General features: G+C 50.4%; 8 protein-coding genes across 8 annotated transcripts in view; 5 read left to right on the forward strand and 3 right to left on the reverse strand.

The window, feature by feature from the left end:
* The window catches only part of MCYG_06583 (PAB-dependent poly(A)-specific ribonuclease subunit PAN3), a gene marked incomplete at both ends in the record, with an annotated part of 2,530 nt that extends 1,786 nt beyond the window's left edge, over positions 1-744 (forward strand). The window contains one exon of the mRNA XM_002844573.1: positions 97-744. Within this exon, the coding sequence (XP_002844619.1) occupies positions 97-744 (648 nt within the window). The remainder of the gene's footprint in view (positions 1-96) is intronic.
* A 242-nt stretch (positions 745-986) lies between these two features.
* Positions 987-1,563, reverse strand: MCYG_06584 (U6 snRNA binding protein; the record flags this gene model as incomplete). The annotated part of the gene is made up of 3 exons (XM_002844574.1): positions 987-1,117; positions 1,175-1,246; positions 1,299-1,563. The coding sequence occupies 3 exons, from the start codon at positions 1,561-1,563 to the stop codon at positions 987-989; spliced, it is 468 nt and encodes a 155-aa protein (XP_002844620.1).
* A 231-nt stretch (positions 1,564-1,794) lies between these two features.
* Positions 1,795-2,312, forward strand: MCYG_06585 (uncharacterized protein; the record flags this gene model as incomplete). The annotated part of the gene is made up of 2 exons (XM_002844575.1): positions 1,795-1,843; positions 1,882-2,312. 2 exons carry the CDS (start codon positions 1,795-1,797, stop codon positions 2,310-2,312), a joined length of 480 nt encoding a protein of 159 aa, XP_002844621.1.
* Positions 2,313-2,594: 282 nt separating this feature from the next.
* On the forward strand, positions 2,595-4,428 carry MCYG_06586 (conserved hypothetical protein; the record flags this gene model as incomplete). The annotated part of the gene is made up of 2 exons (XM_002844576.1): positions 2,595-3,228; positions 3,266-4,428. The coding sequence occupies 2 exons, from the start codon at positions 2,595-2,597 to the stop codon at positions 4,426-4,428; spliced, it is 1,797 nt and encodes a 598-aa protein (XP_002844622.1).
* Positions 4,429-4,873: 445 nt separating this feature from the next.
* Positions 4,874-5,901, forward strand: MCYG_06587 (hydroxyquinol 1,2-dioxygenase; the record flags this gene model as incomplete). Its single annotated transcript, XM_002844577.1, has 2 exons — positions 4,874-5,562; positions 5,631-5,901. The coding sequence occupies 2 exons, from the start codon at positions 4,874-4,876 to the stop codon at positions 5,899-5,901; spliced, it is 960 nt and encodes a 319-aa protein (XP_002844623.1).
* A 430-nt stretch (positions 5,902-6,331) lies between these two features.
* Positions 6,332-7,302, reverse strand: MCYG_06588 (60S ribosomal protein L17; the record flags this gene model as incomplete). The annotated part of the gene is made up of 4 exons (XM_002844578.1): positions 6,332-6,487; positions 6,546-6,733; positions 6,933-7,146; positions 7,258-7,302. The coding sequence occupies 4 exons, from the start codon at positions 7,258-7,260 to the stop codon at positions 6,338-6,340; spliced, it is 555 nt and encodes a 184-aa protein (XP_002844624.1).
* A 536-nt stretch (positions 7,303-7,838) lies between these two features.
* On the reverse strand, positions 7,839-9,542 carry MCYG_06589 (glyoxylate reductase; the record flags this gene model as incomplete). Its single annotated transcript, XM_002844579.1, has 7 exons — positions 7,839-8,150; positions 8,275-8,556; positions 8,659-8,741; positions 8,805-8,921; positions 9,020-9,134; positions 9,305-9,367; positions 9,453-9,542. 7 exons carry the CDS (start codon positions 9,540-9,542, stop codon positions 7,839-7,841), a joined length of 1,062 nt encoding a protein of 353 aa, XP_002844625.1.
* A 1,971-nt stretch (positions 9,543-11,513) lies between these two features.
* Positions 11,514-12,780, forward strand: MCYG_06590 (xylitol dehydrogenase; the record flags this gene model as incomplete). The annotated part of the gene is made up of 2 exons (XM_002844580.1): positions 11,514-11,657; positions 11,749-12,780. The coding sequence occupies 2 exons, from the start codon at positions 11,514-11,516 to the stop codon at positions 12,778-12,780; spliced, it is 1,176 nt and encodes a 391-aa protein (XP_002844626.1).
* Positions 12,781-12,828: the final 48 nt, after the last annotated feature.

Raw genomic sequence — 12,828 nt, forward strand, 5'->3', positions numbered from 1 at the left:
GCAGGATTGGCTGCACGGGTTATCGACCCCAGCAAGATACTGCTACCGGCAGACCGCATACGACTAAACGCGTGCGCAATACTGGACGTGGTGCAGCATGACGCACAACGCTCCATCGCCGACCTACAAAGTAACGACATGGTCAGTTTTGGCCAGCTGATCCTCACGCTCGGGGCTAGCTCGCTAGCTCATAACCCCACAAAGGCGCTAGAGCATTTCTCCCGTGCCTACAGTCCACAACTATATAACTCCGTCTTTTGGCTTCTAGGCGCTGGACCATCCAAGGACCCCCAACATCCCCCCACAGACCGATCCATCGATGTTTTCATCACCGGCATATCCTCTCAACTTATCTCTACCTTTGACTCCTCTCTCCACGTCGACGACGAGTTAACCTACGACCTAAGCCGGGAACTTGAAAACGCACGCCTTGTCCGCCTCCTCACCAAGCTCAATTTCATCACGGAAAGACCGGAATACGATCATGATCGCCACTGGTCAGAGAATGGGGAGCGGTATTTCCTGAAGCTCTTTAGAGACTATGTCTTCCATCAGGTTGATGCGCAAAACGCCCCTGTCGTAGACCTGGGCCACGTGTTGACTTGTTTGAATAAACTTGATGCCGGAAGCGACGAGAAGGTGACGTTGATCAGCAGGGATGAACAGAGCTGTTTTGTAGTTAGCTATAAAGAGCTTAAGAAGGGAGTCGAGATGTCGTTCCAGGCGTTGATGAAACGGCGGTAAAACTTACAGGTAGGTGGTTGACGATGTTGATTTATCGTTTTTATTTTGTTTATATATAAGACAAGCCATCTGCCATGTCTAGGAAACGAAATCTAACCCTATCATTATCAAGAATGAGATACACAAATTATAACATATTGACTGTTTTTCCCTCCTCTCATTGAGAAGTAAATTAGAAATCCTGAGGTATTCATTATCTATCGTATGCTCTACTTCAGTTAAGAAACAAGTCAACAACAGCCCTATTCATCTTCCTGCTGCACGAAAGGGTTGGCAATCTCTTCGCTCCCATCAGCCGGCGAAAGCAGAACCAACAACGTCCCCCTCGCCACGATCAAACCAAGTGATCGAGTCGTTATATTGTCATTATCATCTAGTGTGCATTAACACATCCGCCTAGCCACGTCAGTCCAGGGAAGCGCAGACTTACCACGCATAGTCTCTTTAACATCATCTAGCACGAGGTTCATAAGTTGATCATATCCCTTCAGCACACCGGTAACTATCTCCCCAGTTAGTATTATATTTAACAGATAAAATAAACCAGTACATACTTTCTCTGCCTCCGTTAAATTTGACATTGACTTCTTTATCCATGTACTTTGTCAGGTCAAGGATGTTTTCCTTCTTTGGTTTTTCCTGCTGCTGGCCTTGCGTCTGGCCATGGCTCTGGCCCTGGTGGCCTCCGCGGTGCTGGCCCTGGTGTTGGCCCTGGCCCTGGTGGTGACGGCCTCCACGGCCGCTGTCGCCTCCTCCTCTACCTCCGCCAGAACCACGGCCACGAGACTGGCCGCCTCTGAAGGAGCCGCGTTCAGACATCTGTGATTGTGTGTATGTGTGTGGGTATATTATTCTACTTCATATATTAGACAAGGGCCCAGCAGTGAGTAAAAAAATTGGGGCAATTTATCTCGCAAATGCGGTGTGAAGTAATGGACTTGGTAGAATATTTGCTTGGTTTTTGTTATTGTATACACTTTTTGATGTCTTCCCGTCGTTGCCAATTTTCATGTTCACGTGACATCCACAGTGCACTTTTCTTGTTATCGCATGTCTAGCTATTTTACAACTTCTACGAGGAGGTTATGTTTGGCCGTATGTTTGGCCGTACAGGAGACTAACAGATACTCCCTTGAGCGTATGGTCTAGCTTCCCTAGCCCGTAGCTGCTGTAAAACCCAGAGGTACAACGAGAGTACTTCCACTCCCCGCCAACTTCCGCTGTGGGTGCAAGTTTCTCCGAGGTTCCTCTATATCACGTGCTATCACGTGGCTCCGCCCCTGCCGTCTCTGGCGGAAAGTCGGCGGACTCCGCTGGCAGGGCGAAAAAGAGACGTGGGAGAAGAGAGCGAGGCAAGGAGGAGCCCCTTGGAAGCAGCCCCGACGGTTTTATGGGTCATAAAAAAAAAGGGGGGAAAGACGGGAAGAGCTTTTTTCCTCTTAGCCGTTCGATGTGCACCAGCCGGGATTTCCAACGCAGTCTCCGGCTCTCCCATCCCTCCCATCCCTCCACCTGCCTTGCTCTCCTCGTTGCTTTTTCTGCGTGCGTCGGCCTCGTCGAAGCGTTAGGCTGATACAGGAATTCAGCGGGTGGTCACTCTCCTTCGTCTTTTTTTCTTTTCTTTTCTTAGTATGTGTATGTGATTTTTATTTTTATTTTTTCTTGCTGCCCTTGCCGCTCCTCCCCTTCTTCCACCCCGTCCGTTCTGCCGGTCGTCACCTTCTTCCTCCCTCCCACTCCCAACAACTCCATCTCCTTTTTCGTTAATTTCGTTCGACTCTCATCTTTCCCGCCATCTCTCCGCTGTCATGACCATCGACGCACACAGCTAGCATACGTAGTTTAGTTAAATGATGGACCCCAAACGCCCTCGGTCGCCCGGCAGCGGCAACCTCGACTACCCAGCAAAGCAGCCCAAAACGGCACATCCCCAGCACCAGACCCAGCACCAGCAGCACCAGCATCTCCAGATCAACTATCTCGCCAGACAGTACTCCGACACCCTCCCCCTCGTCTCTACGGACGATACTCTACCAGCCATACTTCGCTGGATAGGCGAGTACGACGGCGTGTTGCACCGCCACGAGTCCATCGCTGGGAACCTGGGTGCATGTCCTCTCGGCCCCATACTCGTCAAGCGCTTCGAGCGTCTTTTCGATGGGCCTCCTCGTGTCATAAAGACAACCCCCAATGGCAGTGATAGTAAGGAGAGTACCGTCTCATGGCTTGATGTCGTCGAGTTCGCAAAGGAGTACCCAGAGAAGTTCACTCTCGAAAAGTCTCGAACCGGATCCCGTGTCTGTCAGCTAGATATCAAGCATGCAAGAGTCGAGATCTCCGAAGAGGATTACGTCCTCATTGCCTCGGGGATGCCTCAGAAGATGATTCCTCCACAACCTATCAGCGAAGACGAAGAAAAGGAGCTGGGTGCGCTGGAAATTCTAGAAAAGAACCTCGTCTATATCATCCAGCTGGCTGATCAGGGTATGTCCCTTTTGTTGTATGCACCATGATACAATAGGCATAGCTAATGGGTATATAGTATCGGCTCGAGCCCGGCAACTCAACCACCGGTTGAAAAACCGTCGCAACGCCATCGTTTCCAGACGCGAAAACGATGCTAGTCTCGCTCAGTCGCAGTCGCAGTCGCAGTCGCAAACCCGGGCCATCAGTCCTTGGAAGGATACCACTACTGCCAACGGACATGGACAGTCTCGCACCGCCTCTCCGCCTGGCTTCGTGGCCGTCAACTCTCGCCAGGAACAGGCTCAGTCGTACCATGATGATCCCGCACAGTTCGCCTTCTCCCAGCCTATATCAGACAACGTCACCATCATCAATGGCACCTCCATCAAGGGCGCGTCTCCGAGCACTCGCGCAGAACTCATGAAGAAATTCTTTACTACCTCCGACAGACGGATGCACCAGCACCAGCACCAGAAACCCCAGCACTCTGAACAGACAGATTCTGGATCAGATCACCACCCACCCTCCTACACCGGTCAGGGCAGCTCAGCTATCCCCCCGGTTCCTATTCCAAACACGCCTTCATCTCTACTCCCGCACCCAAAGCCAACCCCTCCACACGATCGCGATGACACTGCTCCTTTCAAGCCAGCCATGGTCGCTCGGATGGAGGATCTGGCCAGAGGGGAGCGCATCCTGCCTCCCTGTGACAGGTGCAGGAGACTGAATATGCACTGTCTGAAGAACCTGACAGCTTGCATGGGCTGCACAAAGAAACATGCCAAATGTTCATGGCGGGACGTCAAGGCAGAAGAACTTCAGCAGGAACGTGCCGGAAGCCAGGAGACTGGTTCTGCTGGCCGAGAGAAGGATAGAGATGCCAGTGAAGATGCATCTGCCTCCGTTCCGGAAGATAGGGGCAACAACAGTCCCGGCCGGGCCACCACCAATGGAACCAACAATGCCAGAAACAACCAGAAACGTGATAGGAGTGGTAGTAATAAGTTAGATGATGATTCTACTGATGTTCTTGCACAGGCAATCATGGACACATTTGATCATCATCGGCAAAGGACTGCTGAGAGGGAGAGAAGCCAGCAGCAGCAGCAACAACAGCAACAGCAGCGAGAAAAGGAAAAAGAGAAAGACAGAGAGAAGAACAAGGAGAAAGATAGGGATAGGGAGAGAACAAATGGCCATGTTGTTGAGGCGCGATGAAGATGAACATGTTGTATATTGACTTTGATCCGGCTTTATCATTTAATTCTTCGCCTCTATACCATATTACTGTTGTCTATTGTTTATATTAAAGCGAGAGCATTATGATGTATGGCTTATTCGGTTTTCTTCTCTTGTCAATCTTCTTGTGAATACATCTTCTCTGCTCAAATTTCCTCCCTCCTGGTTGTTTTCTTTATGTACGGGTTGTGATATTGACCCACTACACAGCATTTCTGCTTCTACTCCTATAACAGTGCCGGAAACTGACCAAATCCCTGTCTCTATTCTCTCGATTGATCAGTAAACAATGCGGGGTAGAAGACACAATGCGTATATATATATATATATATCTGCAGTTGTACAGGAGTTGTCAATACCTACTCTATACACCATCCAACATCCACCAAAATAACTACATACAACAGACCAAGAGCAAGATACAATGTCAGACCTCTCCGTGGACAAAATCACCGAGCATGTTGTGCATACCAACTCGCAGTGTCCTAACCCTCGAACCCGCTATCTCTTCGAGCGTCTCGTAACTCATATCCATGACTTCGCCCGTGAGACAAGGCTAAGTACAGCTGAATGGAAGCTGGCCATCGAATTTCTCACCAAGACGGGCAAGACCTGCTCTGATATCCGACAGGAGTTCATCCTACTATCAGATATTCTTGGATTCTCATCCTTGGTTAACTCCATTGACCATCCTACGCCGCCAGGAGCTACGCATGGAACCCTTCTGGGGCCGTTTCACACACATGATGCTGAGACGCTGGAGAAGGGGGCCGAACTCTCGCGTGACGCGGCTGGGAAGAAGCTGTTTGTCCTTTGTACAGTGCATGATACTCTTGGTAAAGCGCTAGCTGATACCAAGGTTGAGGTCTGGGAGGCAGATTCCACAGGCTTGTACGATGTGCAGTACAAAGACAGACAGAGGCCAGACGGGCGGGGAGTGCTCCATACTGACGCCCAGGGTGTGTTTTGGTTCAAGGCCGTTCAGCCGGTGCCATATCCAGTGCCTGACGACGGGCCGGTAGGGAAGCTGTTGGCCATACTGGGACGCCATCAATGGAGGCCATCACACATGCATTTCATTCTAGCCAAGCAGGGTTATGAGACTTTGGTCACGTATGTTTATACTTCAACACTCTTGATTTCAAACGTTTGACCGATCGGAATCTGACATGGTGATATAGAATGCTGTACCCCCGCGGTGACCCGTATTTGACATCTGACTCAGTATTCGGGGTCAAGAGCTCCTTGATGGTTGACTATGGTTCTGTCAACGAGGAAATTGCAAAGAAGTATGATGTCCCGGTTGGCACCGCCTTGATGACCTATGATTTTGTGCTGGCATCAGAGCAGGAGGCGAGGGAGACGCGGGATCGTAATTCCGTCGATGCGCTGAAGAAGTTGGGTCGAAACGTGAAGATCGTTGATGGCTTGCCTGTCCCTGACGTTGATTAATCGTTACTTCGTCAAGAGAGATAGATATACAATTCAATCGTTATCTGCCGAAGTTTTGAGAAAAAAGGGGAGGGAGTAATAATGAACTGGGAATAAGGAAGAACCGACACGCCACATTTCATTAATTTATAACAAGCTGCATTTATCGAGTGAGTATCAGAATCGTCGGCCCAGGGAGGAAAAAGAAGAAGAGGGTACAGAGAGGCCAGGCCAGCTTTTAGAACAACAAAAACAAGACATAAGACAGCGTGAATCCTTCCCTCCTGTCCTCCTGCCCATAACCCAATTCTTCTCCTACTCGATGGATGGTATTTAGCTGCTAGTCAGTTGGATCGACTGGTGTGAATGTCATGAACCAACGTAACGTAACACCTTTATTTTCTTCTTTTTTTTTTTTTAAATGGGTACTTTGTCCGATTTCCGACTCTTTTCTCGTCTATGCGGCAGTAATGGCTTGGCGGGTTCGGATACCACGTTGTCTCGACGAGAGTCTGGAGGTAGATACAGCGGTGCTCTTCTGGACAACTTCCTCGCCTTCAGTCAGGATCATCTCAACGTGGCATGGGCAGGACATGTATGGGTTGATCTATGACATGTTAGCGGTTTCACCGGCAGGCATTGTTATAAGCAACTAAAATACGTACACGACCGTGGGCACGGTAGGTTCGTCGTCTCTGCTTGGGTGCCTGGTTAACCTGGATGTGCTTGACGATGAGGTTTCCGGTGTCGAGTCCCTTGGTGTCGGCATTGGCCTCGGCGTTCTTAAGCAGGGAGAGGAGGAACTGTGCGGACTTGACGGGCCAGCGAGCCCTGCTAACACCGGATTGCTTGCCTACCAGGATATTCATCGTCAGCCCACCGCACCTACACACCTATCAACTGTCCATCTCCCGCATCTGTTCAAATCTCCATCCCCTCACTTCAATTCCATATCTTCCAGGTTTCTCCGGTACGGCGCGCAAGCAAGAATATCCCCTTTCCAACCCCCCCTCCTCCCCCCTTATCCAAACAATCGAAAGGGTTTCACTTACCCTGAGCACATCGTCCGGTACCGCCGGCATATCGTCGCATGGGAACAGCCTCCTTGTGTCCAATCACATTCTCGAGGAAAGTCACAGCACGCTGCAACTTGAGTCCGTTGATGGCCTGAGCAGTCTCACGGGTGTTCTTGAAGCTGGTTCGAAGATAGGAGCCGCGAGCGCTGGCGCTCTTTGCGCTGGACGCGGGCTGGATAGCGTAACGGACCTATATAGAAAGACAACATCGATAATCCATCAGCCCACGGTCTTTTCTCACGTCGCACATCCCGCGGGATTGATTCTGCAGTAGGGAACGGTGCTCATCCGGCAGACATACCATCTTGACGAAGGGCGGTTGGAGGGCGAACGGTGGTTGTTGATGGTCCCGTTTGGTTTGTCGTTGATTCTTCTTTTTTTCCCTTCACTTTTCGAACTTCTTGGGTGAAAGCGGTAAGCGAGCTTAGTCATACTTCTTCTGCCATCGAAAGCCCTAATTCTTCCCCTTTAGGACTAGTCACTTTTCCAGCTGAATCTTAGTCATCATGTGTCTTAGTCATATTTTAGTAATTTATGTGATTATGTCATATTATTACATAATTTGGATGTATAAAAAGTTCAGCAAAACAAAAAAAGAAAAACCAAGCATCAAACGACTGGAGAAAAGACAACATTGGACAAATCATTGTAGAAAATCCATTAAGTATTATCCGTGATGGGCATTTAAGTACAAACAACATCTGCTAACGTTCACTGAAGCCACCTTGCCCTCACTGTCGCTGGACTACCAATCTGTATCGTTCTATTATTCATGACCGAACCGTGCCAAGCTCAAAAGAAAAGGAACCCCTTTGCTTTTCACGAGAATTGGAAGGAAAAGAAAAGAAAACCCAAGGCCGCGTTCCTATTTCATTCCCCGGGCTAGATGTGTCCGTGGAATACGTGTCCATTGTGACCGTTACGCCCGTGCTGTCGTCCGTTGGTGCCGTTACCATGGAGGGCATTCGAGTTGGCCTGGCTCTTCCATGCATCTCGTTGCTCCGGAATTGGTGTGATCAATTTCCCCGATTGGAGACACGATCGCAAATTTTCGAGGACCAGCATTTCCATTTCCTTCTGGGTCTCGTAGGTAGCCGTTCCGATATGTGGAAGCAGCATCACCTTGGGGTTCCCCAGCAGCTCTGGTTCGATAGACGGCTCGTTCTCGTATACATCGAGACCAGCAGAACTCACCTGCATTCATGAACCTATCTGTTAGCAAGGTTTTTTAAGTTCGTCACAGATTTTAAGACTAGCTGCTTCGCAACCATTCTTCTTCTTCTTTTTTCCCTGGGTTTCCAACCTGGGGTTTCCTTACCTTTCCAGATTTCAATGCAGAGACTAGCGCTTTTTCGTCAATCAGTGCCCCTCGAGCGGTGTTCACAATCACCGCTCCATCCTTCATCTTTGCAAATTCCCGATGGGAGATGATGTGGCGGGTTGATGCATTGAGAGAGAGATTGAGGCTGAGCACGTCAGATTGGGCCAGCAGCTGGTCGAATGAGACGTAGGATGCTCCTTCTTCCAAAGCTGGAGAAAGGCGGTTCCGGTTGTGGTAGATAACTCTCATTCCAAATACCTTTGCTCGGCGTGCTACCTCCTATGTATTGCAAAACAGACCATCCTCGTCAGTTGATCCTTGAACTGAGATGTTTAACTTCTAGCCAGGAGCTGAAGAGAGAAAAAAAAAGAGAACACATACCCTGCCGATGCCGCCCATTCCTAAAATACCAAGGACCTTCATCTGGGGATCATGGCCTAGTTTGGTCTTCCCCTGCCATTGGCCTAGAAAGGTATTGTCAAACCGCCTGGCCATGGTGTGCAGATAATGTGGCCCACATTACTTACCAGCTCGGATAGCGGATATCGGAACATATGCCTGTCTCAGAGCGCCAAGCATCAAGAAGATTGTGATATCTGCAGTTGCATTGTTTACTGCAATGGGTGTGCTCGACACGCGGATTCCTGTGCACCGGTTAGCCGGAGTGTCCGACAAGCACAGGCCTAACCCATGCAGCCACTGATGGAGACAGTTAAAGACAGATGTAGGAGCCTCAACTAACCTTTCTCCGTACAGGCTGTGGTATCAATATTGTCATAGCCGGCTCCATTATGGCAAATATACGTCAATGACTTGGGAAGAGCCTTTACAAGCTCTTCATCAAAGGGGCCAGTAATCTGCACAAGGCAATATTAGTATCGAGTTAAAGAGAGAGGGAGAGAGAAGCAGTGATCATGTTAGATCAATCTTGCATTGGCTCCCCTTGTCTCGTTATGGAGCAAACACGCGAGGGACCACCCAAAACAAGGGAAAGGAGCATGCAGGAGATACACACAGCAGTCGACACATTAGACCGATAGACCGCTACCACATCATCGTATTTGCCGTTCTTACAGTTCGCCAGGAACTCCTGTCTAGTTCCGGTTGGAAATTCCTGAGTTGGAGTCAGTTTTCTCGCCGTCCACATCGACCATTTCAGGGTGCTTCAAACAGACCTTGAGGGTTGCAAACTGTGCAAAGCTCTCCCATTCCTTTCTACAATGCGCGATACCTCCGATAAGCAGTATAGAACAAGCTGACTGCATGGTCCTAGCCTGAGAAGACAGGAAATATAGCAACCCCCCTAAAAAAAAAAAAGAGGCCTCAGAAAAGAGGCGAGCTCAGAAGGTGAAAAACTGGAGCAAGATGATGGATGATGGAAGCGCTGAAAGTGAGATCGAATGACTAAATATGGAAGGCTAATGCAAGCCAGGGCACGTTAGCAGAGAGAAAAGGAAAGCTGAACCCGCTGCGAGATTATGGAGGCCCGGAGGTATGGGGAGAGTGTCTTCGACAAGGACGAGGGTATTTGGAGCCAGGGAGTGTGGCACTAGATCGCAATTCGCGGAGATTTATATGCACATGCAGAGGCCGCCAAAGGGGGAATGTTTCTCTAGACACCTATCACCCGCAGCAAGTGAAGAAGATTATGAATGGCAGCTGTTGAAGTGACTCTGTAGATGTACAAAGCAGATGTAAAAAGTGGCCCAGAAGGGAGGAGACAGTATCAAGTAGAGTGAAAGAAGAAGAGAAACGACTCGCCTTCTTCCTCCCTTTTTATCTTCCTCCTTTGCCTTCGGACGTTTCCGTCTCCTGCGTTTTCCTTGAAGCGGGAATTTTTATATCTTTGCCTCCCTCGGGTTTGGTTGACTCCCTTTTCTTTTTCACAAGAACTTCCTATCCTCTCGACTTCCCCCTCGACCCAGAAGAAGGGGAATAAGAGTCCATGGCCATCTATTTAAACCCACGAGAGCATCCCTGGTAGCCGAGAGCCGCATGGAGCGCAGCGGGGAGAGAAAAAAGGGGGACAAGGAGATAGAAGGCCGAATGCTTCCTCCACCTTCACACACACACCCCTAGAGAGCGCGGGATAGAAACTCCAGCTCGGGCGGGATGATGCGGTTAATGCTCCCCTTCCAATTATAACGCCAGAAGACGATACCAGGGCAAACGAGCGGGTCTCCAGTTTTTATATTTATTTTTTTGGTCACCGTTGGGAGTGTAGCACGGCGAGCCAGGCTGGAGCCTTTGCAACCCATAGCTATACAAGATATATACGAACACGCAAGAAACGCTCTCCAGCTTCTCGATGCATACGGACTTGTCTTACCATCAGCTGGAAAAGAGGGGGAAGGACGCGCTGGACTCGATCTGTGCAGTCAGCTGGGTTGGCGGCCGTCCTTGTTTGATATTGAAGAGACCATGGAAGGCCATCGGCTATACTCCGTGTGCTATTGATGAATATATACGGACAGCCTCTTACAGCAGATAGAACGAATGCAACCATGCAACCTGGGATACACTTACCATGCTGTGAGTGTGGCCATCTATGGACGAAAGGGACGAGACGGCGTCCCATGCCAGAACGCGTATGCTCCGTATACGACAAATCTATATTCCTAGACCGACCTGGATGGGCTCGGGTCTCGATCTCGCCTCTTCTTGCTTTTTTAATTCGGTTGGCCTCTTGATCGGGAGTTGCATATTGACGCCGTCTGTTGCACAGCGTCCCACGCCTGGAGGGAGTGACTTTTTGCCCCATGCGGAAAATCAGCCGGTCGAGGAGGACTGACCGCCGTCCAGAGACCAGATTCACTGGATTACTTTGCCGGATATCGATAACTCTGTCGGCAACGGACCATAACTACTCACATCATTCGCTAAAGACACTTGGTGAATTTGCCCTGACCCGGCTAGGAGACCCGATATGCAAGGTTCCCCCCTGGGACATCATGGGATAGGATGGGATGGAGCAAGTTTGCTTGAGCTATTTTATGCTGCCCGCTTGCTAGGAGGGGGCGAGAGTTCGGCGATTGATATAAAAAGTCGGTATACACTATGTGTGCATGCATACATATAACCACTAGATATACATAGTATGTATATACATTCTATCCAACGGCTGGCCAGGGGTAATCCCTGCCCTTAATAATCTCTCACAAAGGACAGACAAGGACGTTTCTTTTACCAACAAACCAGATCCTTGGTCCTGGAGAAGTGGGAGAATTTATCTTACTATGTACATAGTACGATCCGCCGGTTCCTCCGCCGCCCCCAGACCAGACCAGACAAGACTGAACCACCGCCCGCCAGAGACAGTGATGGAGTCCATCTCGCAGCCCAGGGCTCTCGTGCTCCATGGCGCTCAGGATCTTCGGCTAGTCCGTAATACCAGTTCATTTAAAACCCTGACCGCCAAGTGTGCTTGCCTCCATCTTTTTCGTTTTCTAACATTGCCTCCTTGGTTAAAAGGAAACCCGACCAATAGCTCCCCCAGCAGCAGACGAAGTCCAAGTCATAGTGCGAGCCACCGGCCTTTGCGGTTCAGACCTGCACTACTATCACCATGGAAGGAATGGGAACTTCATCCTCCGCCAGCCATTAGTTCTCGGACATGAATCTATCGGTGAGGTGGTTGCCGTTGGGCCGCCATCTGCATCTGCTTCATCACCATCTTCGCCCTCCTCAGCCCACAGCTTCAGGATAGGAGACCGTGTGGCCCTCGAAGTCGGCCTGCCGTGTCGAAAGTGTCTTAACTGTCGTCTAGACCGGTACAACATCTGCCGCTCCCTGAGATTCCGCAGCTCGGCTGCAGTGTTTCCTCATGTCGATGGAACGCTGATGGATGCCACTAACCATCCGGCCGCGATGTGCCATAAGCTGCCTCCCTCCATCTCGGATGTGCAGGGCGCTCTGCTAGAGCCCCTCGCCGTTTGTCTACATGCGATTAATCGCTCTAACCCACCAACGGTAGAGGACGTAGCACTTGCTAAGTCCGTCGCGGCTGCGAATGGTGGCGCCGCCGCAGACGGCGAAACCGCGGCGTTGGTTTTCGGGGCTGGCGCCATTGGCCTGCTCCTCACATCAGCCCTGGCTATCTCGCAGCATTTCACAACCATCGTGGTGGCAGATATTAATCCGGCGAGACTGGAGATCGCCTCGTCGCTCCCCTTTTCCTGCATAAGAACATTCGTTCTTGATTGTCCTCGCAGTACATCTGCGCCACGCCTGCAGAGGAAGAAGACAAGGCTGCAAAGGATCTGGCGGCAGGTATACTGCAGTCCTTCGGCTTCGGCCATGGCTTCTCCCGCGTGTTCGACTGTACGGGCGTCCCCGGCTGCGTACGAGCAGGCATCTATGCCTCCTCGGCTGGTGGCGCGGTGGTACAGATCGGTATGGGCGGTCCAAGTCTTCCAACCATCCCGCTGTCTGCCTCGGCGCTGCGAGAAGTCGATTTGGTTGGCGTCTTTCGCTATGATGGTCGCTGCTATCCGGCTGCCATAGAGATGGCTTCTTCCCACGTTTTTGACAAGGTGGCAGAGAAGGTCGCTA

This window comes from Microsporum canis, genomic scaffold (genome assembly GCF_000151145.1).
Source record: "Microsporum canis CBS 113480 supercont1.6 genomic scaffold, whole genome shotgun sequence".
Lineage (NCBI taxonomy): Eukaryota > Fungi > Ascomycota > Eurotiomycetes > Onygenales > Arthrodermataceae > Microsporum > Microsporum canis.